The 26,697-nt window shown below is 39.1% G+C and overlaps 1 protein-coding gene across 1 annotated transcript; it reads left to right on the top strand.

Moving 5' to 3' along the window:
* Positions 1–3,818: 3,818 nt before the first annotated feature.
* Positions 3,819–25,835, top strand: LOC140239967 (uncharacterized). The gene is made up of 13 exons (XM_072319780.1): positions 3,819–4,168; positions 4,661–4,925; positions 7,105–7,400; positions 9,022–9,206; positions 9,747–9,915; positions 10,596–10,694; positions 11,668–11,775; positions 18,553–18,657; positions 20,109–20,219; positions 23,144–23,248; positions 23,700–23,795; positions 24,673–24,790; positions 25,683–25,835. The coding sequence occupies exons 1-13, from the start codon at positions 3,925–3,927 to the stop codon at positions 25,693–25,695; spliced, it is 1,914 nt and encodes a 637-aa protein (XP_072175881.1). The 5' UTR covers positions 3,819–3,924; the 3' UTR covers positions 25,696–25,835.
* The last annotated feature ends 862 nt before the right edge of the window (positions 25,836–26,697 follow it).

Genomic DNA, 26,697 nt, shown 5'->3' with positions numbered 1-26,697 from the left:
AAGCGCTGATCTAGCAAATTCGGCAAAGTTTTATATAAAAAAAGAAAAAGTCCACACACAAATCAGGGCAGCTCTTTTGTGAAAGAAAAAAAAAGAGAAAGTAGGTGAGCATGGAAGGAATAACAGAAAGAGGTTGAAAAGGACATAGAAAAGGGATGAAGAGGAGTTGAAATGTCAAAAGCAACGCTCGCGAGGCACGAGATGCTATTAATGGCTCACCCAGGTATAGAGAGGTAAAAATAAAAGATTAGAATAAAAAAAAAGAACTAATATTAATGCGCATACAGGGGCATAACTCATTCTGCTAAACATAAGACTCAGACTCAAACTTGAAAATGTTGAAACTTAAACTTCTTTTATACTGCTATCAAGATAATTCCATAATTTAGTGTCAGAAAGAGTAAATAACTATTATAGATTTGGCAAAAAAAAAAAAAAATGTCCTAGTCACGGGCAAGTGAAATTCATTGGATTGCCAGGATGGACACTTTTGTTTTTAACGAACGTGATGAGTAATATTAAAGTCAGTGATGACCACTAAAAAAACTTGGTACCGATATAGCGTAATGAAATTGAATAGCAGTCCTGTATATAGGTTTATTTAATTATACATTGAGAGAATAATCAGAAAATTGTCACAGAAATGAAAAAAAAAAGGATAAATCAGAAATAGAGAAAGATTCAAGAATACAGGCGTATACATTCCTTCATTTTGGTGATTGAAGGTTACGAAAACGGTCATGGAAATTACTACACTATTTATCTAAATAACAAACAAACAAAGCAAGAAGATTGACCCCTAATTTCAAGTTCTAAACTCAAATTTAATTCATGGAAATATGCATATGTGTGCATATGTTTACTTGAATGTGTGTGTGCGCGGTTTTTTTTTTTCTGCTTCTAAGTATAAAACAATGCCACAAAAGTAATAATGCTTCCCAATTGGCTCTGCAAACGCTGGCTGTAATATTGAATCAAGCTCCCAAGAAAGCAGACAACCGGTACGCTGCCAACAATAAAATTGTAGCTGTTGTAATTGGTATATCGTTTGGGCTTACATTATGCTGCTGCATAATGCTTTCAAATGAAGCTGGCATAATGTTGCAATGTTTCAAGATCAGAATACGAAACGCGCTGCTGTGGCTATAAGTCCATATTCAGAAATAAAGGGACATTTTACACTCATCTGTGGCTTAGTCTATACTTTGTTATCATGGTGATAAATAAGTCTATACCTTGATATCAACCCCTGTGAAATCCCTTGGAATCCTTTCTCAAGATTTTTTTTTTCCCTGCAATGAACGGATTTTGTTGGAGAGGAATCCCCTCAATATCAATTGTGTTGAATTAATTCATTACTTATGGACCCTAGTTGTATAATTTATTCAGTCAGTTTAATGTTTGTATGTTAAGACACAAGGGATTTATGATGGACAATGGATACACGCCAATGAGACATCGGGGTCACCCGGGTATTAACGTCCCTAGACGCGGCTTAGGCGACCATTGCAATCTGCGAGTAGGTCGCTCGTTACGAAATGCTGTGCTGACCATAGCCCTTGTAGACATTCAAACCGGTTGCTGTTGACAATGGGTTAAGAGAGAAGCAGAACTGTCCTCTGAGCGACTTTTCTTGCCACTTCTTCTTTTTGTTTTCTATTTCTCAGAAACCCTTGAAAGATATCGATAATTCCATCACGGGTATTCACTTAAAACAATGACAGAGATTTTTTTTTTTTTTTTGGTCTGTTCATTTTTCTTTAGAGAAGGAAAAGGCGGACGCCTTTTTTTCTGTGGAGATAATTGATAAGTAGCACAGGGTATCAGAATTACACAGGGTATTGTCCTGAATTTCCTCCGCTACTTATACGGTTATTAGTGCACTCCTGTTTATTCTTCTATCCCCCTGTATACGTGCTCCAAATAATCCGCATTATACACAAAAAGACCTAGTGTGGGAATATGAAAGAATTAATAAGAAGCTACGAAGTCGGAAAGAATAAAGACAGAGCTATTTAGTGACCGTTAAAGGCATGATTTTGTTTGTTTAAATTTCACTTTCTCGCACTAATTCTTATATTTATGAATAATGCACACTCCTTAAAGGGATAGTACAGTATTGGTGGAGATGAGAATTGAGCTTTTAACTTTTTGTGAGATACCAAGAAAACAATGGAATAGTACAGAGCATACCATTTTAAGAGGAATTCAAAGTTTATTTGATGAAAATCGGATTTGGCATGACTGAAAAACAAAGCGATTATAACAAAGTGTTTGTCCCACACTTACTAGAATCGCTCTGTTTTGGATATCTCAGCCATTTCAAAACCAATTTTCATCAATGTAAATGAAGAGCTTGCTTCCAAAAGGCGCTAAATCTATCATTTTCAATGGATTTAGCGCCTTTTGGAAGCAAGCTCTCCAAATAAACGTTGAATTCCTCATGGAATTACATGCTCTTTCATATTTCAAAAGAGGTGTCTCATTATCTCGCCAAAAAATGTTAGAAACCTGTTATTAGGTCTCAACCAAAACTATACGATCCCTTTAATATCTACCACTTCCTTCAAAACAAAAACAAAAACCCACAACATTTCAAGACAAGAACAACGAAAAAAAAAGGAGCCTATCTCGGAAATATCGGTCATTCTGATTCCAATGAGTTTGCCTGTATTAATATTTTCCCTTCCCAATGACATTCTTTTGACTTCTTCTTTTTGTCTGTATTAAGTAGAAAATGTAATATTGACATTCCAGTGTGATTAAGATTATCCTTTTTTTTAAACATTCGATTAGATATTGTCCTCCAATACTGCTCTTTAGCCTTTAGGTATACTTTCGTGCATGACAGAGAATACAATTTTCCCTTTCAATTGAGAGCATCGTGGTGAAGTGGTTAAGGCTATTGAGCTGTAAACAGGTGGTATGGTGTTCGAATCCTTGATTCAGATGACACGATGATCAGCCAACCAATTAGCCACAGGTTTCCGAGTAAATGGGTGTCTGGCAACTTTACGTGTAAACTTTTTTTTTTTCTCGCCTGCATGGCGGATGCAAGACATTATCATTATAGTTGTCATGTTCCTTGTTATTCAGTCTCTGTAGGCATGAGCATATGGTCAGCCATTCATGGTTTCTTGTTCTCATTATCTTCTCCCTTTCCCCTTTGAATGAAATTAAAACTCTGGTAATTAGTTTCTAGTGTTCTGGTTTTCATCGCCAGGTATTTCTATCATGATATTTGTCCCCGAGGACAGAAGATTTCTTCTACATTGTGTCTTAACACGACTGATTACGTAAGGTTTAAGACGCACCGTTTTACCCCCTATCATAGGGCAATCGCCGTGACTATCCACAACAACTTTTCAATGTGCACATTGGTACCGTACAAATGCGCTCTATGCGCAAAGTTGACCAACGAAATGGCTTTATTTGTTAATACATGTATTCAACGTTTTCCTTTACGAAACCGAGGTCCAGCTCGTAATTCGAATCGTTGATTCATTATTTTGCAGAATGCCAAATTGGTGTTGTCTAAGACTATCCTTGTCTGGTCCAACACAATATGTGCACCAGTCCAAGTTCACTGAAGTGGTGCCATAGTCTTTGATCAAGGAGATACGAGATACCTTTCTCATGAGCGTGGATCCGTCTATGGATTCGCGGCGTTTGTTAAATCATGAGTAGAAGAGTGTCTTCAATTGGTTTATAGGGCTAACATAACATTCTGCCGTCATGGATATATCTGGTCCTGTTCCGCAACTCTCTGACTTGACGCTCATATTTCAGCTCTTGTCATTTCACATTCAGGATTGTCCATCGTAGAGGCTGCCTTTACACCCTCGTAGAAATCGCTGCTGATTCAAGGGGAAGCCCCACATTCGTCCAACTGCCGCGTCTTGGAACCGTCACGCCCACTCAACAATGATCAACCTCACGGTCAACTACCACCGGCCGTCCACGACGGTGGATTCGCAAACCCTGGACGGCACCTACCTTGTCGAGGACCAGGTAGTACCCAACGGCGTCAATGGACTGGCAAAGCGACACGTAGTCGTCTTTAGACAACGCCGCATTAAAAAGAACAAATATATGGCCATGGCCGCCATCATCGTGGTGGTCATTGTCCTACTCATTGCCGGTGTCATAGCGGGGATGTACCATCCAGGTATGTACCAGTAAACCAAGCATAGTGTATACCAAAATAAACTTGTTGGTTGAAAAACTAGGGATTAATGTTGGAAAGGCGGACACTTCATCAGTGTTTCATCACCATGTGTTTTTCACTCCGTCAGCAATGCATTCATAATAATTTATGCTTACCATGCTTGTACAGTAATGTGCAAAAACTATTGTCTCTTTGCAAGTTCTGTATAGGCGTAAACCGAAGATTTGGGGTTGCTATTAGTAAGCGTCGATCAAATTGATAGGAAATCAATCATACTAAACAAAAACAATGTCCACTCTTTTAATCTGGGAGATTATTATCAGTAGATTGGCTAATAAAGCATTTTACAAAAAAGTAGATTTATAACTTATATTAAAAAAATAAAATCATTATGATTTGTATGTTATTTAACGGGTGAGCGTGTGTGTTTATGTGCATGTCCATGTATGATGTACCATAATTATGTTATCAGGTAAATTTTCTCCTAATCAGGTTTTGAAACTGACCACCTCTCGTCATCGCAACCGATATCATCCTCTATTCCGGCGACACCGAAAAACGGACTACCGCCCTCGCCCAGTCAGCCTGAGTGCGGCACGAGGCCCGGCTACGGCAGCCGCCACAAACGAGTGATACACGGGCGAGCGTCGGAGACTGGAGAGTGGCCCTGGCAGGTTTTAGTCCGAGTCGGGTCGGCCATCTGTGGTGGCGTTATCGTGTCACCAGACTGGGTGTTCACGGCTGGCCATTGTGTGCTGTAAGTTATCTGAGGGTCATGATAGTTAAAGCCCTGTTGCATGGCCGGCGGAACCGTGGGGGGGGGGGGGGGGCGCTCGCCCCCCCCCCCCCCACTTTTTGTGCACCACACAAAGAATTACATAAGGTGTCACCAGTTCCCCCCCCCCCCCACACACACTTTTTTTTTACCCCGGAAGTGCGTAAGTGGGACTACAAAGAAATAGATAGAGACCCCTTGAAGTGTGACGGGGGTAGGGTTATGTTTTTGCGCTGAAGAAACCCGAAAGTGGAAGGAGAAAGATGAGCTGAAGACCTTAGCTCATGAAACCCGGAAGTGGGCCCCCACTTTTGAAAACGCTCCGCCGGTACTGTGTTGTTAGTGTGTTTGTAAATGATGTATACTAGCCCTATCACCATTGTTACCGATTGACAATAGTAATACTGGTTGTGATCAACATATTACCATATTACACCTCAAGTAATGAAATAACACACATCAGTATCATTTCATTACTACTATACACTGAAAGACATGGTGATGCGCAATGGAAAGAAACCATCAAACCTATATGGGTGCGCCGGAAAGCTTTATCTCGAAATACGACGAATTTTCATTCATTCATTTTTCTCGGGAAAAGAAAAACAAGCTTAGCATTGTTCATGTAGTCCGTCCTACAATTCGTTCTTGATGACTCACTTTCACTTTGGAGATATAAAATGTTGCGCGGGGGGGGGGGGGGGAGGGGGGGGGTAGGTATCCTCAAGCAAAAGTCCTAATGCCATGCAAAGCTTGTTTAAAGCTTTTCGTGGAAGCGCTGGATCGCATTGTATAAGTATTCCAAATTTCTGAAAGGGTTGGTGCCCTACCCTCCGGAGTTAGAGTGTTTGATTTTATTTATTTATTTTTTTTGTGTGTGTGTGGGGAGGGGGGGGGGGGAGGGGCAGAGGATAAGTTTGTAGATGAAACGAATGGGATCAAAATGTGAGGCATGCTGATAGTAAACAAAGCAGTTTTCTTTTCCTTCTTGTCCTTTGATTGTATTTAGCCATTTTGTGAGTGTAACCGTAGTTGAATCAAAAGAGAAGAGAAAGAAGGCAGCACAGACTAACCTAAAGCGTATACCAAATAGTGTTCTATCTGAAATCCGCTTACAAAATCCCGATGGATATCCCCATGTTGTCTCCAATGCCTTCGTACCCAGAGTACACTCGTCCATTGATTGTGCGGATCAAAGAACTTAATAGCTAGGGTAGTAAAACCGGGTTTCAAGGTACCATTGTCTCGGTTTATTATAGGAAACGGCATCGTGTTACAGCGCGCATGTAATAATATAGGATGATACGGATTGGGCAGGCTTTAAAAGAAAGTTTTTGGAAACTGCTTGGAAAGACAGTTTTATAACCAACCAACCAACCAACAAAATTAACCAACTAAAAACAAAAACCTTGAAATAACCAAGCTCGTGCTAAACTATACACTTTGGTGAACATTGCATTAAGACATCTCTTATTTTCATAATAGTTCAACCCAACCAAACACCTTTGACCACAGGGTATGGAGGGCACGCCACGAGCTGGATTTAGTCCATGGTTCATACTGCTCACGAGTCATACAGACCACGAGTCGCTGCTCACGTATAACAACTTTCTGGAGTGCGTTCACCACCGGATGTCTCTTTGGCGTGCGCTATGCCTCAAGATCATGTTTGTATGCGTATTTACGCTGTTGAAATTTGCATATTCCCTGTAATATCTATTCTTTCGTAATTTCTTACACATTAATATAAAACTTTCAAATTTTGTATTTAGATTTAAAAAAAAAGAAATGGTAATTCCCATATTCCACAAAGATTTTTTTTTTCTCATTGGTCACTCGTCGGAGGCAAAATAATTTACTTCAGGCCACCCATTGAAGTGCATCGGATGGCAGTCTGATGAATCCGACTTGTGTTGGTCGACTATCAGGTCAGTGTCAGACATGTCGGGCTATGATCCGATAGGGCAAGATCGTCCAATTAGGATCACGCTCGGCATGTCTAACACTGACCTTACAGTCGACCAACACAAGTCGGATTCAGCAGACTGCGATCCGACACACTTCGGCGGGTGGCCGGAAGCAACAAACTTTGCTTTCGACGAGTGACCGATAAGAAAAATGTCCGTGGCCACGTTACTATCGTCTTTTATTTTCAATCCAGGCCAGACAATCTCCCCACCGTCTCATCCAGTATCGTTGTGGTGGCGGGGATGTTGCACATGACTGAGCAGGAAGAAGGCACCCAGGTACGCTCCGTCGCCCGGCACGTCATCCACCCGCGGTACGCGCAGGAGAGCCACCACTTCAACTACGATATCGCGCTGATCCGCGTCAACGAGTCCTTCGTCATCAACGACGTCGTACGTCCCATCTGTCTCGACGGTCTTCCTGACGACGAGCTCTATGCACCCGGAAAGCAGTGCGTGGTGGCTGGGTGGGGGTTCACCTCGGCCAGGGGTGAGTTGAGCCTGGAATGTTTCGTTCTTCTGCGGAATGTCAAGGCCTACTGACTCTTTTTTTTTTTCTTTTGCAGGACAGAATATTGATTAGTATGAAAAAAGGGAGGGTATGGTAAGATATTATTAATTTAATTTTACGACTAATCTGACTATCATTCCGGCTTGTATTTTGGCGGATGCATTATAGTAATTGATATTTTCAAATATAAAATTTTGATGATAGCATTGTGAAGGCACAAAGAATTCAGTTTGGTTAAAGTATCCCTACATGTAATTACAATAATGTATTCTGCCCTACTTTGGCAAAAGGAAGCAAGTGACATTTTTCTGAATATTGATTTTTTTTTTTTTTTTTTTGGTTGATTTGGCATATTTGAGGTATGCTCTATTTAACTGAAAAATCCGAAAGTTACAATTTTGGCCCATATCTGAGATATTCGGGTGGCAAAAAGAAACAAGTGCACAAAATTGCATGAAAAAAGTGGCAAAAGGAAGCAAGTAACAACCTCATGTATGATTGTCACTTGCTTCCCTTTGCCAAATCATGTATATTTACACACAATCTAAAATACTTTGGCAAAAGGGAGCAAGATACATCCCTATGATATGTTTGTCACTTACTTCCTTTTGCCAATTTTTTATGTTTGCTACAAATCTATAATACTTTGGCAAAAGGAAGCAAGTAACGTTCTCATGATAATCGATTGTCACTTGCTTCCTTTTGTCAGATTTTTCATGTTTACTAAAAATATGAAATACTTTGACAAAAGGAAGCAAGTTACAACCTCATGATATGATTGTCACTTGCTTCCTTTTGCCAAATTATTTATATTTACACACAATCTAAAACACTTCGGCAAAAGGAAGCAAGTGACATAATTAAGATATGACTGTCACTTGCTTCCTTTTGCCATTTTTTCATGTTTGCTAAAAATCCGAAATACTTTGACAAAAGGAAGCAAGTTACATAATGAGTTTGTATGGGAATATCAAATTTTTTCGCATTGTCATAAATGCATCATGACTTGCATGAATACCGACATTATTTCTCATCACAAATTTACATGTGGAAGGGCCTACCCAAAAAACATATTTTCTTCATTTGCATCATTTGTACTCGATGTCACTTGCTTCCTTTTGCCAAAGTAGGGCAGTATTCGCTTTAGGTTAGGGTGACGGGATGTGCAAAAAGTTGATCTACCTCTCTGGTAAACGTATGCGGATTATTTCTTTTCTTTCTCTCTCTTTAATCTGTTTCTAAGATCTCAAGGCTGAGATATTCCAGATAGATCATTAGCCCTTTGAAATGAACGCGAATGCTAATACATGAGAATGACAGGTGGTTGAAGTATACTGGATTATTGTAGTGAAAGAAGTGCTCTCAATGCAGTAGCAGATCATTGCGACATTGTAAAACCTTGTTTGAGATCATAATAATGATCCCTAGAAAAGAGGCTTGACGTAGAGTACTCCTGTGATAAAACTGCAAGGTGCAATGTTTGCAGACTTTAGATAGGTCCTCATCTTTATTATGTACTGGAGAAAACAGACTTGATCATGTTGATAGATTATAAATCTGGGGAGTTTTGTTTTGTTTGTTTGTTTTTCTTTTAAAGAAGAGAGCTACTTTGATTCCGGGGTCGAATTGTCGTATGCGGAAATTCCGCTGATCGGAAGGGACAAGTGTCTGAGGTGGGCGTCCGCTCATGGTAGACGGGCCGAGCTTCAGGTGACACCGCAGCGTATCTGCGCAGGATACGAGGATAAGCGCCTGCAGCGACACGATATCAGCGTGCCATGTAAGGTGAGGTTCATGGTGTAGGGAATGCAGATGATAGTTTGAAATCACCAGTATAATGCAAAATTAATGCAGTCATTTGTCAGTTTATGAATTTTTGTTCAAAAAAAAAAAGAAGTCAGTACTGTGTATCATACTTGTCTGAATAATTATTTCTTTCCTCGGTAGAAAACATAAGGAAATCGGAAAAAGAGCATTGTAACGAAATAGTTCCCTTTTTCAGAGACAATAACATTTTGAAATTGATTTGTTCTTGACATCATTATTTATTCTTATGTAAACAATAAAGCATTTTACCATTTGTCTTTGACAGACGTGACTGAAAGAAGAAACAAAAATGAACTGGAATGAAATAAGCAGTACAACTCCCGTTAACGCGAAGTCTCTAATGTCGTTAAAGCCTAACTGTAAAGCACATAAAGATATTGAGATAATTGGGGACCTGAATTTCTACTTCGTTAAAACGACGATTTCGTTACACATCGTGTTCGTTATAATGGAAGTACCCTTATTGAAGAAACTGCATTTTTGACACGCTCGCTCTAGGGAGACAGTGGGAGTCCTCTGGTTTGCCAGGACTCAGCGTCTGGCTCTTGGCAACTGGTTGGTCTGGTTTCGTCCGGTCAAAAGTGCGGAGAGGTTAGCTTCTTTACCAACGTCTCGGCCATGTACGACTTTTGGAGAATCTTTAGAAATGAGTCGGCTATACCCCCAAGTGAGTCATTGCTCTCGATGAGGAGGGGAAGGGGGGGGGGGGACCGTGGCGGGAGGAAGAAACAGAAATTAGCCTGCTGTTTTCGATGAAGTGTACTGTGATAACCGGACTAAGTAGTGTAGAGAAAACCCAGTTTCCATGCACGAATAATGGATGTGCAACAACAAGAAAGCGCATAAACTTAAACAACAAGGAATCTAGGCCAATCCTGTAGTAGTAGTCCATTCTAGAAAGAACACAGAGTCCCACAGTATGTTCACAGTGTGGGGATGATTTCACACCGTGGTTTGGTTTTCATAGTGCTCACATGGTAATGTTCTGTGTCACACTGTGAATTGATAATTCAGAATGTGTTAAAACTGTTAAAACGCTCGAAATTTAACAGTGTGAAGAGATTTCACACTGTGTTCACATTGTGTTAACATTGTGTTCACACTGTGTTTCTCACACTCTGGGATACTGAGTTCTTTCCAGCAGAAGTGTTAAGTGGTCCTGCTTGCATAATTATCGTCAAAAGTTAATGGTACGCAGGAATTCTCTTCCCTTTTTGTGGATTTTATATAGTTTGGTTGCGATGGTTTGTAATGTTATTTAGTCACCGAATATTTCTTATATTGATTAATTTATCTTTCTTTGTGAGTACATGTTATTGAATGATTTTGTTCTTGTTTCTTGTATAGAGGAGTTCGAATGTTCAGACGGGTCCAGATCGATCGTCAGGGAGTTGATGTGTAACGGCGTTCCAGACTGTGACGACATGTCAGATGAGACCTTTTGCCGTAAGTTTCTGACACGCCTTTTTAATGTTTTCAAACGCCATGGGAAAAATGAGATGAAAAGAAGGCAAAAGGAGATTAAAAATTCAATTAGTCCTGTTTTCTGGCACTTGAGAGGTAACCCTTTTACTCCAGTTAATAGTACATTGTTATGTCTGAAGATTTTGTTGGGTACTGTCAGTAGACGTTATTTCTTATGAAAAACTCAAACGCCCAACGATAGGATTTTCGACACGTTTAAGAACGACTGTGATGCTTTATATGAGAGTAGAATCTGTCAATTAATCTTCTGTTGATCGCTGGCAAAGAGGTACTTCTGTATATAAGGAAGGGAAAGCATAGTTAGCGTGCAGATAAATTCATTACAACTTTTGTTCAAGCTAGGTAATATTCTGCAATTACAATTTCTTTTTATCAAACAGATACCAATTAAACTTAACGAGATGTTACACAATCGACTCGAGCAAACTTACATAAGGTATGTTGATAGTAAAAGAAAGGACAGCGAAGAAAATGACCTGAAATCTGAATACTGCGTGCGACAATGGAATTTTCGAAAGTATATAAATGCAGAGCTTTGCGATATCAAAATGTGGTTTAGTCCTTATACTGATCTGTTAGGAAGAAAAGGTGGTATAATTCTGCTGCAAAGTAGTTCCAAGTGGATCTAATATCAGTGAGGGACGAGGAGAGTACAGTGGAGAACTCTGAAGAGAATTGTGAAGAGGAACCATGGCTCTTGAGAGAGGAAACACAACAATTTCTTTACTGTTGACCTTTTTGGTTTCGAGAGAAAGTAATTATTGTGAAGGACCTGGCTTCAAATTGCCTCCGAGATCATCAGAACACGAAAAGGACATCTTTACAGCTGATGGCTTATAACTTACAACTATAAGCCCTGTTACATCATAATGACCAAAAATGTGAATATAGTAATTCTTACTTTTTTCTCTCTTTTTTTGATTGTGTCTTACAGAATGCACAGATCGCCAGTTTCAATGCGACAATAAAATGTGTATTTTGGAGATTCGGATGTGCGATACAACCGACGACTGTGGCGATGGGAGTGACGAGCGAGGATGCTGTACGTGTATACATAGTTCGCTTGCTTATTTTTCATCTTTTGATAAACCGCACTTCAAAAGATGCTGGTGCTAGCGTTGGTGATGATGTGGATTCTGGATTACGATATTGATGATAGTATATGCAGTGGCCTCCCGTTAAAATGAAGTCCTTGGGAACCGCAGTTTTCTTTTGTTATATTAGTAGAGCAGATAAGCCCTCAAAATCACGTGAATTGTGCAAAATTTGACTAAAGCATGAAACTTTCACCAGTGTTAGTACACACCATAAGATTTATTTTAAGATCGGGAGGTAAGTCTGATTTGACCTCTGATGACCTCCAGAGGTCAATGTACTTTAGATATCAGAAAATCGATGTTTTTAGACATTTGCAAATGATATATGTGGTTATGTTGCACTAAACATGCATTTATACCACAGAGAAATCATTTCCAGATTCAACAGAGCACTGACAGGTTTTTACCTTTGACCTCTGATGATCTCCAGAGGTCAATGAACTTTAAATATCAAAATATCGATGTTTTTAGACATTTGTGAATGATATATGTGGTTATGATTCACTAAACATGCATCTATACTTCAGGGAAACCATTTTCTGATTCCACAAAGCATTGACAGGTTTTAACCTTTGACCTCTGATGACCTTTGAGGTCAATGACCTCAAAATATTATATTGATCTGTGATGTCATTGGTTAATGGTAACCATTGTTAAGATGTACAAAACAAGCACATCTGTCTTACAATGAAATTGTCTTCATTATTCTAAAGAGCAGACAGGTTTCTACCTTTGACCTCTGATGACCTTGAGAGGTCAATGACCTCAGAATATCAGAATATTGAAGTATGACATCATTGGTGAAAGGTCAAACATGGTAAGGATGTACAAAACAAGCATATCTGTGTACAGTGACATCGTCTTCATATTCCAAGGCACACAGACGAGTTTCTGCCTTTGACCTCTGATGATCTCGAGAGGTCAATGACCTCAAAGTATCAGAATAGTTTGGCATCATCAATGGTAAACATGATGATGTTTTAGAGAGCACTCGTAGGCCCTGTTTATTAACGAGCCATTACCGTTCACCTATGAAAATCGCACAAGGTCAAATACCTCGAATGAAATGTGAGGATGTTAATATTGATATTGCGATAGTTCATAGTTAATAATTGTTTATAATGTAGGGCTTACAAACCATGCATTTCTGTTACCAAAAAAGTGGCTACTCATTCCGCAGAACTTTTCAGGTAATTATCTAAGTCGGGTATGTGCACAGAGCAAGGGGTGTCGATCTGTTTTCACGTGGGGGGGGGGGGACTTGGAAAATATGTAAAAGCATAAGTTCATGGTGCAAAGGAATGAAGCGGAGGGGGAGGGGGAGGATGTTGGTGGGGGATTGGATTTTTGCAGGTTTAGACCTGAAATCAGTGATTCAGTGTAGCTCTTGTTTAATGTGTGCGTCATCACTTATACGGAAGTTGATGGGGTGTGGGCGCATCTCACCTACCCTCCTCCCAAAGACGAAGTTTTTTTTTTTTTTTTTTAAGAATCTGATGCATACGTTTTGGGGAATATTTGGAAAATTATGGATCACCAAGGTGTACCAAGTCTATATGGATGGGAACCCAGGAAGCGCAGCGTTGGCGAGGGTAGGGTATTCCACTCCCATTCGACAGAGCTCTTGTATTTTGAGAAATGAGATTCAACGACCTGGCACACAGGCACTTTTGAAGGAATACCTCGAAATTTGTATCAAAAAGGTGTAGTAAGTCAGCCATCTATGGAGGAAGACCAATCGACAGAAGGATGTGGGTGGAGGTATCCCCCTCCCACATTATGGAGCTTTTGCATTCTTTTGTTTGCAATTCAATGATCTCGTGCCACTCTTGGTTGAACTACCATTTTGAAAAAAAAAAAAGTCCATACCCAAATGTGTAGCCATAATCAATGCATGGAGGAGAGGTTGATACAGCGAGAGGAGGGTATGAAAGGGGCTGTCCCCCAATCCTTCCCATGCGAGGGAGCCTTTGCAGTAAGAATAGAAATGTAAAAAAAAAAAAAAAAATCTAGTATACACATTTATGATGGAATATTTGGGAAATTATCAGTAAAAGGAGTGTACCAAATCTAAGGGTAGAAACCGAGGAGGGATTGTTAATTGAAAGATACACTACCCCCTCCAACAAGAGGGATTTTCTTTAATATGTCGGAACTGAAATTAAAGATCTAGTACATACTTTGTGATGATATAGAACAAAGATGGGACAAAAGCACTGAGCGTATATGGAAGGGGACATAACGAAAGATAGTGTGGGGGAGGGGGTATGCAAAGGAGATTCTGCCTTTTAATTTGGTGCATACTATAGCTAAAATGTTCAGTGACAATTCATTTTCTGTCAAAGAAGTGAAGAAAAAAAATCTCAATCTCAGGAAATACTTGGAGGCAAAGTTTTATGTCCCCACCATTCCCCCTCCCATATTTTCTCGGGAGGCGGGGCAAATGCCTCTTGCCCTCCAAAATGAACAATCGTGCATGTATAGGAAAGCCTTTTCATCTTTGGAATTCAAATAAAAATATCTCTTAAAACATTTTTCATAGAATAAGGGAAATTATCATTCCCAAAGTATGTTATATCTGTGGAAGGAACCAAGCAGGGGGAAGGAGTCTATCGAAAGGAGATATCCCCTCTCACAGAAGGGAGATTTTGCATTTCAGAATTAAATTTTAACAATCCGATGCACACTTAAAGTGAAAAAACTTGGGCAGTTTTCTGTCTAAAAAGCAAAAAAAAAAACAAAAACAAAAACAAAAAACAACAAAAACTAACAACAACAAAACATAGTCCACATCTCAGAATTTAATGGGGTGGGGGTCAACTATCCCTGCCACCACCCCACCCCTCCTCCAAACTAATGCCCCGGTATGTGCATGTGTTTTATTCCACTTGTTGAAAAGAAGAGAGAGTTTTAAGAAACAATATTGTTCAGTGGTCGCTATCCCAGTCAAGTAAATTGTTTATCAATAAGGTGATTTCCTTCACCTGTATACCTTAAGATGATGTAGGCCTGGTATTTGCCTTGCACGTTATTACATCTATTTCTTTTTTTTTTTAGTATTCTCGTTTATATTTTGATGTGAAAGTTGTTTACTTTGCCACGATTTTATTTGTACATAGAAAAAAAAATCCAAGACTGAAAATGAAACTGATACAATATTTAATGATTGACATGATGCACATATTGTGTATTTCTATAGCAATAAAAGTGAGCAATTCAAAAGGCGTGTACTCATTTCACATGAACATTAGCGATGATCCTCTGACCTCTGGAGGATATTGAAAGATATGCATCAAAATGTAAGAATATTGATGTCTGGTCTCATTGGTTTGTAATGGCCTGCTGCTTATGAAATAATAATTATATTAAAAAAATGCATTTTGTGTGTGTGTGTCCAAAATTGTATGCAGAGTATTCCGCACACAGTTCAATTTTGACTGCCATCTAGGACAATGAGCGGTTACTTTTTTCTCAACTATACTGTAATATCAAAATCTATTGAAAAAACACGGTGGCGGCTGGGTCTAACACATTATCATTCCTTTTCGTTGGAGATCCATGCGGGATAGTCAAAACAAACATAAAAAATAGATATCTCAGACCTAATTGTTATAACAAAGCATCATATCCTCATATACCCAACCCAACCCTCTATGCCCAGACAATGTAAACCACCCCATGGACTTACTTGGAGCTTTAGAATATCCTTTGTCAACAGAGAGAGACATCCAAACCTTTGCAGTGCCGACTAAGATCTGCCATGGAACTGATTGGTATTGGCTCTGCATCATTGACAGCAGATCTCGTTTCCTATTCTCCTTCTTCTTCTTCTTCATTATACTGTGTAATCTTGTAATATTCTGCCATGGAGCATTTTCTTAATTGGTTAAAGAAGGTATCCAAAGAGCTATATGAAGCAAAAAACAACAAACAAATGCAAAAACAAAAAGAGAGACATATATATCTTTAATAACAGAGCTGAATATTGAGTATCTCTCTCCTGAAGTGTTTCAAAGAGATACAAGAGACAGTGGCCGAGAGTAGCCGCCACCTTTTTTGGGAGTAGGCCTACTTTGTGTTCTTGCAAATGATGCCTGACATTTTTGGTCATTTGCCCTTTTTGAAGAATGCAGCAATAGAGCCACAACTTCCTGCGGAGTGGATATTGTGGGGTTCTTGATGCAGAACATCATCGCTGAATTTGCCTGAGCTGTACTTTCTTACAGGGATTGCCATTGTAGTTTTGTTTTGTTTTGCTTTGTTTTGTTTTTCAAGTGTGGCTGTAACACTGCTTGTTTTGCATATGATGGTCATTGCAGCTAAAGAGTGCATATCTTCTCTGGATCATTCCAAACTTCATGATGTTTCACCTGGGTGAATGGATCCCAGATGATGCATGCATATTCCAGGACAGTCCTGAGCGGCATGGAGTAGCAAAACACCTGAACTTAGAGTGCATGATACTCGTATCTTCGTCTGGAGAGAGTCTTTGGTTGAAGTATAACCTTTTTAAGCTGCTGTGGCGATTTGATTCCAGCTGAGCCTCCTATTGGAACTCCAAAATATTTTGCACAATCCGCTTTCTCCATGGTTTGCCATGAATGCTTATCTATTCCCTGGGTAGGTCTCGGATGGCAATAGCTAGTTGCAATACACAGGACTGCTTCATGTGGAATGCATGTTGGGCCTCACAGTATGTCGAAGTTTTCAAGATGGTCCATGATGTCGCAGCTGTGGACTGTATACTCCAGGACCATGAGTCATTCATCGCAGTCATACTGTAACAACCCACCAGCTTTACACTGGCCAATACAGGCCCACCAGCTGGAAACTATGCAAATATTGCCCATGAGCTTGACACTTAGGCAAACCAGTCCCATAATGAGTCCGACAAATGGGGGAAAAGATCTATGAGACTTACACTGAATAGATTAAACATTCTGTTTATCAGTCTCGTGGGCCTTGTTTTCCTCGAGTGTCGAGCTAATGGCCATATTTGCTAGTCTACATAACTAACCCAAACATAACAGTTGTATTTGAGGTCACTGCCATCACTCAAGAAACTTAAGCTTTATTTCTGAAGTAATTGACCTCTCACATTTCAGAGACCTGTTACTATAAACCAATGCTCTGTGGAATATGCATACATACTTTGATCAAAACATCAATGCGTGATTTGTACATGATTAAGCATTTACGATTACACCAATGAAGCCAAACATCAATACAGGTAAGCCTACACATGTGACCTCAGTGACCTCTCATTGTCCTGAGAGGTCAAAGTTGGATATAATGCACAGGCTAATGACCAATGTTCCATGGAATGACAAGATTCTTCTATTATAGCATAAATGATTGTACATCGGGTATTACAAAGTTGACCATTGACTATACATAGAATATCAATATTCTGATATTTTGAGGTCATTGACCTGTCACCTTCCTCAGAGGTCAAAGGCAGAGACACGTAATTTCTCTTGCTCTGTGGAATAGGAAAACAATTCAATTGTAATACAAATGAATATAACATCTAAATCATGTTTGTCATCAACCAATTGCACCAAATATCAATGTTCTGACATTTTGAAGTCATTGGCCTCATCATAGGTCATCTGAGGTCATCAGAGGTCAAAGGTAGAAATCTGACTCGAAAGGCTCAGTGGAACATTGAGGCAATTCCTCTTACAAAAATTAGTTTTTAGTACATAATTATCGTGTTTCAGTTATGAGTGACGCATTAAAATATCAATTTTCTGACATTTTGAGGTCATTGACCTCTGAAGGTCATCAGAGGTCAAAGATAGAAACCTGTCAGGGCTCTGTGGAATATAAAGACAATTTCACAGTGACAAAAATTAAGTTTTAGTACATCATTACTGTGTTTTATCATTAACCAATGATGCAAAATATCAATTTTCTGACATTTTGAGGTCATTGACCTCTGGAGGTCATCAGAGGTCAAAGGTAGAAACCTGTCAGGGCTCTGTGGAACATAAAGACAATTTCACTGTGACAAATATTAAGTTTTAGTACATCATTACTGTGTTTATCATTAACCAATGACGCAAAATATCAATTTTCTTAGATTTTGAGGTCATTGATATCTAGAGGTCATCAGAGGTCAATTCAGACTTACCTCCCGATCTTAAAATTAATCTTATAGCATGTACTAACAATGGTGAAAGTTTCATGCTTTAGTCAAATTTTGCACAATTCTTCGGCTTATCTGCTCTACTATATATAGAAATTTCGTTTTAACCGAACTAATAGATTTAAAAAAACAAAACGGATAATGTTGCGGCCTGGACTTTTACTTCGTTGTAACCAGAGTTTCGTCATAACCCATGCAGTTCGCTATAACGGGCATGCACAGTAGTAGTATAGTTAAGTTTAGTACTAGCAATGTTAACTATGATGATGCTAAATAAATGGCAACGACTATAAGATTAAATGTTATTGTGCAGATTGTTTGCATTTATGGCATGGTTGAGGAACCTGTAAGTCCGGATGAAAGCAGTATAGATGTGATGATGTTTAATAAGATAGTACGTGAATGAATGAAAGAATGAATTAATATATGTAAAATAAATAAATCGACCAATCAATCAATCAATCAATTAACCGATCAATCAGTAGATGAAATAACAAATAAATTGATACAATTATGAAAAGATAAATGAGTGGGTTAAGAACTAACATCGTCACTTTATCTTCCTTGACAGCCTATTTTAACTGTTCAAACGGAGGGCAGAGAGTGGCTAACTCTTCAGTTTGTGACGGACATTTTGATTGTGACGACAGAAGTGACGAGAGCAACGCAATTTGTGGTAAGAAAACTTGAAAATAAATGATAGCAAAATACGTCAACTCCATTCTTGTGAAAAGGAAATGTTTACAATTAACGCAGCTGAAACAAAGAAACAATAAGAAAATTTAGGATAGTTTTAATCCTATAACTTCAAGAATGTTTCTCGTAGTCTATCAAGTGAGCACTGGTGAGGTATCACTGAAAAGATTTTGTTCTGATGATGGAATAATTTCAAATCATTCAAGAATTACGTTTATTCCGTTTGCGATCAAACTGATAACTTCTTTCTTCTTCTTCTTTTTTTTTTTTTAAATCTGTGACAAGTTCATTTCCGTGCTTGAATATGTGCAGCAGTTGGCAATGTGGTCTTATCTTATCCTTTTGACATAACCGCTGGATGAGGAGACTACATTCAGTCTATGACATCATGTGTGGAACACAATTATAAAGAAAATATAAAGAAAATTCAAATTCTTTTCTCTCTTCTGGCATAATGAAATGACACTTGCCTAACCGCTTTCAGAAAGCAGGGGGAATAATTACTACCCTTAACACATGTCAGTATCAAGTTGATGGAATCTGTAATTTTCATGAAAATTAAATTTTTTGAAAATATACATACAGAACTGAGCGCCATGGCAATCCCAATCAGACGTAACCTTGGCACCTAAATTAAAGTCTATTTTTGTTTTCATGTTGCACGATTTCTGCGATTCATGACGATAAAAACAGGGCATCGTCGCCATCTCGACGAATGATACAGACATTCTCAAAAAAAAAAGAAATATATGAGAACGACAATATTGCTTTGATTGATATTGTGTGCAATCAGTGTGATATTTGTGGACGTTATATATATAAAACAATGTAAAACGATTTTGATTACTTCCACCTTGAAAGTAAGCAATAACATAAATAAATCTCAAACCACCCGAATCATAATTAGTTCTCCTGAATACCATAATCCAAAGAATATACAGTGTAATTTGTAGCCTCCTTTTAGTTGTTTGTCGAAAGGTTGGCTATGAGGAACAGACAAGTTCTTGAATGCCATACAATCTAGATCTTTCAAATTCATGAAATTCTTCCGTCGAGCTATTTTTCATTGCAACTGATTGACAAATTGCCCTATATACATAGACGTACATCGGCAATTTGTTAGTCAGTTGCAATGAAAAACATCTCGACGGAAGAATTTCATGAATTTGAGTAATTACGCAGTACCCGCTGAATGCTATAAGGGTTAAAACCAACTTGCTGTCGGGCAAAAGCTCGGTGGTCTGATCAGGAGGTCATAGGTTCGAATCCTGCTCGAGTACGTATACGCCCATGATTTTTTATCACGGCTGCCGACTACTAAAACACTGGTCAAGTCAGTGCTTATTTACGTCGATGTAGGGAAATTTGTCAATGAGTTGCCATCTGATTCTTACTTTTCTACTCTCTTCATATTTTTCGTTCCTCTCTCAGCGGTGAACAGCGCCACACATTTTGCCTGTCCGGAAGGTCTTCGGGTGCCCCATTCATGGATCTGTGATGGTTTCCAGGACTGTCTAGACGGCGAGGATGAAACGAATTGTAGTAAGTATGGAGAACTGGGATACGTCTGTGCTTGACAGATTTAGGCCCCGTTTTATCAAAAGATATACAGTGCACTCCCATTATAACGCACACGGTTATAATGAAATTCCTGTTAAAACGAAATGAAGATTCAGGTCGCGAAATTATGTGCTCTGTAGTATGTTTTGCTTTGTTTTGTTTTGTTTTTATAGTCGAAATTTCGATATAATGAAAGAAAACTGCCGGTCCCGAGCACTTCGTTATAACAGGAGTCCACTGTAATCGATTATAAATTTCCTTATCACACAGGCTGCCATTATAACTCTTCATAAAACAGGGACCTAGAGATGTCGTTATTTTCTAAAGGCGGTGTCACACCTGTCCGGGAAAGCTACGCGGGCTTGTGGCGAGGAGGTAGTTTAAAGCACGTAGAAGATTGTCCGCGGGCGGACAAGAATGTTTGCAATTTTCGCACTTGTTTCTTACTTACTAGATGCGTGCTACTTAGCTTCTACTTGCGTGCGTTCCGTGTGACTCGCGTGAGAGCTTTGAAACCGATCCATTTTCTGTTACGAGCGAGTTACGGGGATTGCGAAGTACCTGCTTTGGAGTTGCCTGTGAGGTGGTACCGGTAAGGGTTTCCTACTTGTGTTCTGCGCGTACCTCTACGGGCAACTCCCGTGACTCCTCCGGAACAAGTTTTGAGCATGCTCAAGGCTTTGTCATATCGTATCTGGGGAAGTTTTGCGGCTTGACATGCGGGGAAGCAAATTTGCTACCCGGAGCTCTCTGCAGTTGGCCAGAACTTGACAGTACCTAGCACTTATCTCCTCCTTAGTTGCCCGAAGGTGCGCACGCTAGTCCAATTTTCCCGCAGCAAAGTTTTGAGCATGACCAAAACTATTTCCGGATGAGTCGCGAGGATTGCCCGAAGAATTCCACGCAGAACACCCGTAGGAGGACCGTAGCCGCCGCAATTCACAGGCATTTGACCCACTTGAAGTAGGTAAGTTGCCCGCTGATCGATGCCTATGTGAAGGAAGTGCGTGCCATTTGTGGGCTCATTCTCTTCTTTGTCCTCTGTCCTCTGTGGCGTCGAGGACTACCTGGTCCCTTTCGGACAGGACTTCATCCGCCGAATGGACTTCAGCAGCAATTTGATGCATTTGCTGTGAATCTTCTGGGCTTTGTGGCTGTCCATCCACTGGACGTTCTCTGCCCTTGTGCACTTTCCGTCTACGGGGCATCTTCGCTTCTTGAAAGCTAGTTGACAAATGATTGTTTGCCCATTCACTCGAACCAGCCTATATTGTTGAGGTTAGCACTCACCTCGCAGGCGACTTGTACGCAGATAACACGCAGTTGTGGCGCAGGTACTTCGCAGAGCCCGTATGTCGCCCGTAACTGACATAACAGAAGATATCACGAAGCTATCACGTGACACCCACGCGCCTAACATGCAGTTCAACGGAATACACGCAAGAAGGACTTTCATAGGTATCACGCGTTTATCATGTAATACCTTGGCCAAACTCGCCCTAAACCTTGTCCGGCCGCAGAAATTATTCTGCGTGCTGAAAAATCCCCATACGCAATAAGCCCGCTTAGCTGGTGTGACAGGGCCTTTTTTGGCAGCGGGTAAATAGAGCCAGCGCACCTCCGGGTAACTACTTTTGAGATTCATGCTAGGTACTGTCATGTGCGGGTCATCTGCGGGGACCTCCGGATAGCAAAAATGTTCTTCGGAAGTCGCACGCAAGGCTGGTGTGACACGGCCTTAAGGGTAATTCCCATTTCTTTTGCAAGCTATGCTTTTCTTGTGGATTCGTCTTTCCCACACATAAATGTAGAAAAGAAATGTATAACATAATCGCTGCTTGATACTTGCTCTTGTATCGAAATATACAGATGAAACACCACGACTGTATTAATGTATTTAATACTGAAATTTGTGTGATTTGAAATTATTTACTCATGTAAGCGTTATGTATGAATATATTACCCTGTATTGCTTAACATGGAAATAAGATTTTTCAAATTGAATTGAATTGAACGTTTACTTTGATTCGTAATAGCCTCTCTCATCAAAATACAATGGGGCAACCGAAATGCTATTGTAGTATTATAGCAAAGCAAAATTCAGTTTGAATAAAGAACCGATGATAAGATCATAAGACCGTGTTGCTGACACATGTATTAACAGTGGATAGTTCGTGCTTACCACCATACCTTGTGTCTGACAGTTGAGATTGATAAAGAAAGAAAACTACTGTGCACTAGTAGGCACTGGAATAATCGTCGGCAAAAATAAAGAAGATTAGTACACTTTTATCACGTTGTCTAATGGCAAAATGAATTAACTAACTCTGTCATTGGCCAGGAGCTTAAACCGTCCGTAGTCAATTCGTTCGTGTTTGATAACTTTTCCAGTGTTGTTCGTATTTTGGTTTCCCATGAAATTAACTCGAGATAAGACAATGAAACTCCCTGCTATAATATGTGCTGTGTGTGTGTGTGTGTTTTTTTTTTTATTATTTTTTTATTACGCGCAATGGGAAATGACAGTCTTCGCGTTTAATTCAATGTCATGAAGACTCTTTAGTGTCAGGCGACTCTCGTTATAGCGAAGTCATTTCTTTCGATAGAGCCTATTTCAGTAACAGTAAAGTAAAAAAAAAGTAATAAAAAAACATATATCAATTGGTAATTTTAGGACTCGAAGTTTTCCTACATTTTTAAGAGGATTTCGTTATTTTGTGTTCGTTATGATGGGATTGCACTGTATTAATAACATATGCCTTTTGAAGGAAACTAGTGTCCGATAACAACATTCATTCTTTCTTCCTATTTTTTTTTTTGCATTCTTTTGTTCAGGGATCCTACTCATCTTCACTGTTTCTTCAAAATTATAATCACATTTATTTTCATTTTCCCCATTGTCCAAGATTGCACGGAGTATCAATTCGCTTGTGACAACAGATGTATACCAAAGGATCACGTCTGCGATAACGTGGTCGACTGCGTCGACAGAACGGACGAGAAATATTGCGGTGAGGCATCTAACACAAGTTATCTACCACACACATACTACATTGTAGTATGTAGGCCTACACACGCACATACACACACAAATACACGCACATGATATTCATTACTATCACAAAGAATGCCTGAGTATTCATGACTGAGTTAAATCATAACGCTGCAATTGGATTCTCTGTGCGGCAGCTGGCGTTTGTTGCTGTCGCTATTTCTTTCTCTGGTAATGAGATTCAAGGTGGAAAAAAAAAAACATTCTGAGGCAAACTGTTGTATTTACTTTCAAATCACAGGAAAACGTTCAAAGTAACTGAAATCAATAGATGTTTAAAGAAAGAAAGTTTGTTCTACAATATATGACGTTCCTACAGGGAGTTTCCACTCTATTGCATCCTTTGTTTTTGTTTTATTACAAACTGAAATACCTAGTGCAGCTTTTTGCTGTTTTATTTCTTTTTGCAGAGTGTAGTGACGACATGTTTCTCTGTGCGGCGGCTGGAGTCTGCTGGCATAAAGAGATGAAAGAATACTGTGATAACTACCAATCATACAACACCAGTAAGTATTGTAATGATCTGTATAAGGGAGTTCACGGTTGCGATTTGCGCATGTGCAAAATAAAGGTCAAATATTTGTGTATTTGCTATTGACTTTCAAACGAAAAGAATCCTAAGGCAAATGAGGATTTGGAATGTTAAGTTGTGTGTTTCACCTTGTCAGAACGCACAGGTGAAAGTGATTCATCAATAATGTTTAACAAAAGCTGCACACGCATTTCATTGACATTGATTACAAAGGTGGCATGCTTCAACAAAAAATGCTCTGTCACAGGTCCTTTCCATGTTATTTGAAAGTCTGTGGTGTAGGGGTCAAAATGAGAAGTATATACGCTAACTATGAACTCCCTTATTATGAGCAGAAGTCTCATGTTTAATTATGTTCACCCAGAAACCACATATTTCATCTAGTTCACACCGATTGGTCAGAGTAAAAGATGCCGAACATGTAACGAACGCCAAAATGCTGAAATAATCGGAAGTTTTAATTGTAATTACGCAACATAAACGTACATAATCTATTTGAAAACTCCTTTCATGTCTCGTTCACTGACGTTGGTTACAATCGGAACATTTTCGGGGGGGGGGGGACTTTTAACATATTTATCACGTGAGCATGGTGTATGATACATACAATCTGTGTTAAGCAGAATATTACGGAGGCAACTAATTCATAATCCACACTAACCACGCCTCCCCCATTGCATGTAGGCCTATACATGAGCATTTATACAGAACATATGCATGTGTAGGCTACATTTAGCTATATAAGCATAATATCACGCTCACTCGCTGCTCTATTTTTTTTTTAACAACAGGACTAAAAGTTTTGGAGTGAAAACACTACCGTCGATTCTTCCTTCTCTTTTTCCCGACAGCATGTCATTCTATGAATGTCTGTGGCCTCTTGGACTACTGCTCCGCTGTACATTTCGAGAAATTTTGCGAAGGTCTGAAGTCAATCCTCGACAATAGACACAACGTCACATTAAATGGGTACGTTTTCACGCTGGTGAATATACCTCGACGAGGTTACATCATCGGCATCTAATTTTCATCCGCTCGAATACCACTACAGACTGTATCTTTATCTTTAGAGGTAGCATTGTTTAATAAAAAAAAAAATAAAAAAAGAAGAATTAAGTACACAACCCTCGGTGTAACGTATAGTTTTATATATAAAAAATCCCCTATAAAAAAGACGAAAAAATTAAGCATATTCATATAGGTAATGATCTGAGGACCTGGATATTTCATCGTAACGATTTTTTTTTTTTTTTTTTTGGGGGGGGGGGGGAACCGTCTTTGTTGTAACATGACGTGGCCTGTGTAGCATGACGTAATCTTAAGTTTAGTTTTATTTCCTGCTTTGAATTCTCTCTAAGATTTAGGAGTCGCAGTACCGTCTGTGAAAAGTCCAAAGTTTTAGAGTAATTTATGAGCACAGTAATTCACAATGTATGAAGCATGTCTGTATGATGGTGAATACAAAGTTCACAAAGACACACGAATTATAAATGTTGAAACTCAACCATAACTTTGTTGTGTCGAGAATTTCGTTCCCGTTTGTAATTAACGCGAGTACTTCCTTGACCTACAGTTATTTGTAATTACAGTGCAGTCCCGTTATAACGCACACGGTTATAACGAAATACCGGTTACAACGAAATCAAAATTCAGGGCGCAACATTATTGGTTCTATTTTTGTTATTGTTTATTTGTACGGTTATAACGAAATTTCGATATAACGAAAGAAAACTGCTGGTCACGAAGACTTCGTTATATTGAACGGGAATCTACTGTAGTGCCTTCTTCAGTGAAATGATCAAGCTGAAGGTTCATCATCATTTGATTGCTTACTGTTGTTCGTTTTTTCTTTCTAATGCAGGAACGGAGGCTGAGGCTGCTTTGATCACTACTGGCCGCCTAGAATATTCTGTTTCGCTGTGTAGCTGAAGTCAACGTTTAAGTCTACGACTCTAAATGTCCCGACTGTATTAGTGGTTCCGTCGTTGGGTCACAGTACACGCCATGAAAGGACTCAAGAGCTACGGTTAATTATTTTACGTTATTGTTATTTATCTTCTTTTTTTTGGGGGGGGGGGGGCTGAGAGTTTAATAGTTGATTCCGTATTGGCAGAAATGAGGTCATTTTTCGATCCATCAGAGCTGTTACGCCCGAGCTTTAATCCCATTGCACAAACACCGTTCGTTACATATTCATGCATTGTGTATTTTTGTAGATGCTTTTTCGTAATGAAGTTTAAAATAATGTGCAGTGATGGTTAATAAAATAGCTGATTATATAATGATGATAGTAATAATATGATCATTATGATATATGATATATATGATATAATGAACTATAATGATACTAATAATAATGATAATAATAATAATTAATAAATGATAATAATACCGAGGACGCGAACATCCCTCGTGTATGAATTGAAGATTATGCATGGGTAGAACAATTTACAATATTACAATCCTGTTACCAATAGGATACTAGTATATTACATGGCGATGCGACTGTATTTCAATTTCTTTTGGTTTTCTTAATGACGTAGATATTCCTGTTCACATTTAATGTTTTTTAGGTTCTCCTCTGAAATATTTTGACTGATCTCGCTTGCGAGATAATCAAATATCCCGAGGTAAATATCCGCGAATTCACTCTGTTATTCGTTATGAGTTAAGCATACGGTTTGTATTGATAGTGATGTAAACTTTATCGTCACAGACTGGTATCACAGACGGGCATGACAAGGACCTAATAATACATGGGGATTTATCATAGCTTGATGCCCCAGAAAAGCAGTGTTGATACATGTACTGAAGAGGGTGTCAAATCATTAACCAGTTCTATTGTTTTATGTTACAATTCTTACTTTCACGCACGT

This window comes from Diadema setosum, chromosome 16 (genome assembly GCF_964275005.1).
Source record: "Diadema setosum chromosome 16, eeDiaSeto1, whole genome shotgun sequence".
Lineage (NCBI taxonomy): Eukaryota > Metazoa > Echinodermata > Echinoidea > Diadematoida > Diadematidae > Diadema > Diadema setosum.
The sequence above is the reverse complement of the archived record's forward strand: the minus strand, read 5'-3'. Positions and strand labels throughout refer to the sequence as shown.

Excerpts from the sequence above, each read along its gene's own strand:
- LOC140239967 (XM_072319780.1), top strand. The coding sequence starts at position 3,925 with ATGATCAACCTCACGGTCAACTACCACCGGCCGTCCACGACGGTGGAT. Across the intron at positions 9,207-9,746 it reads ATATCAGCGTGCCATGTAAG|GGAGACAGTGGGAGTCCTCT; the intron begins GTGAGGTTCATG and ends CGCTCGCTCTAG. Across the intron at positions 9,916-10,595 it reads TGAGTCGGCTATACCCCCAA|AGGAGTTCGAATGTTCAGAC; the intron begins GTGAGTCATTGC and ends TTTCTTGTATAG.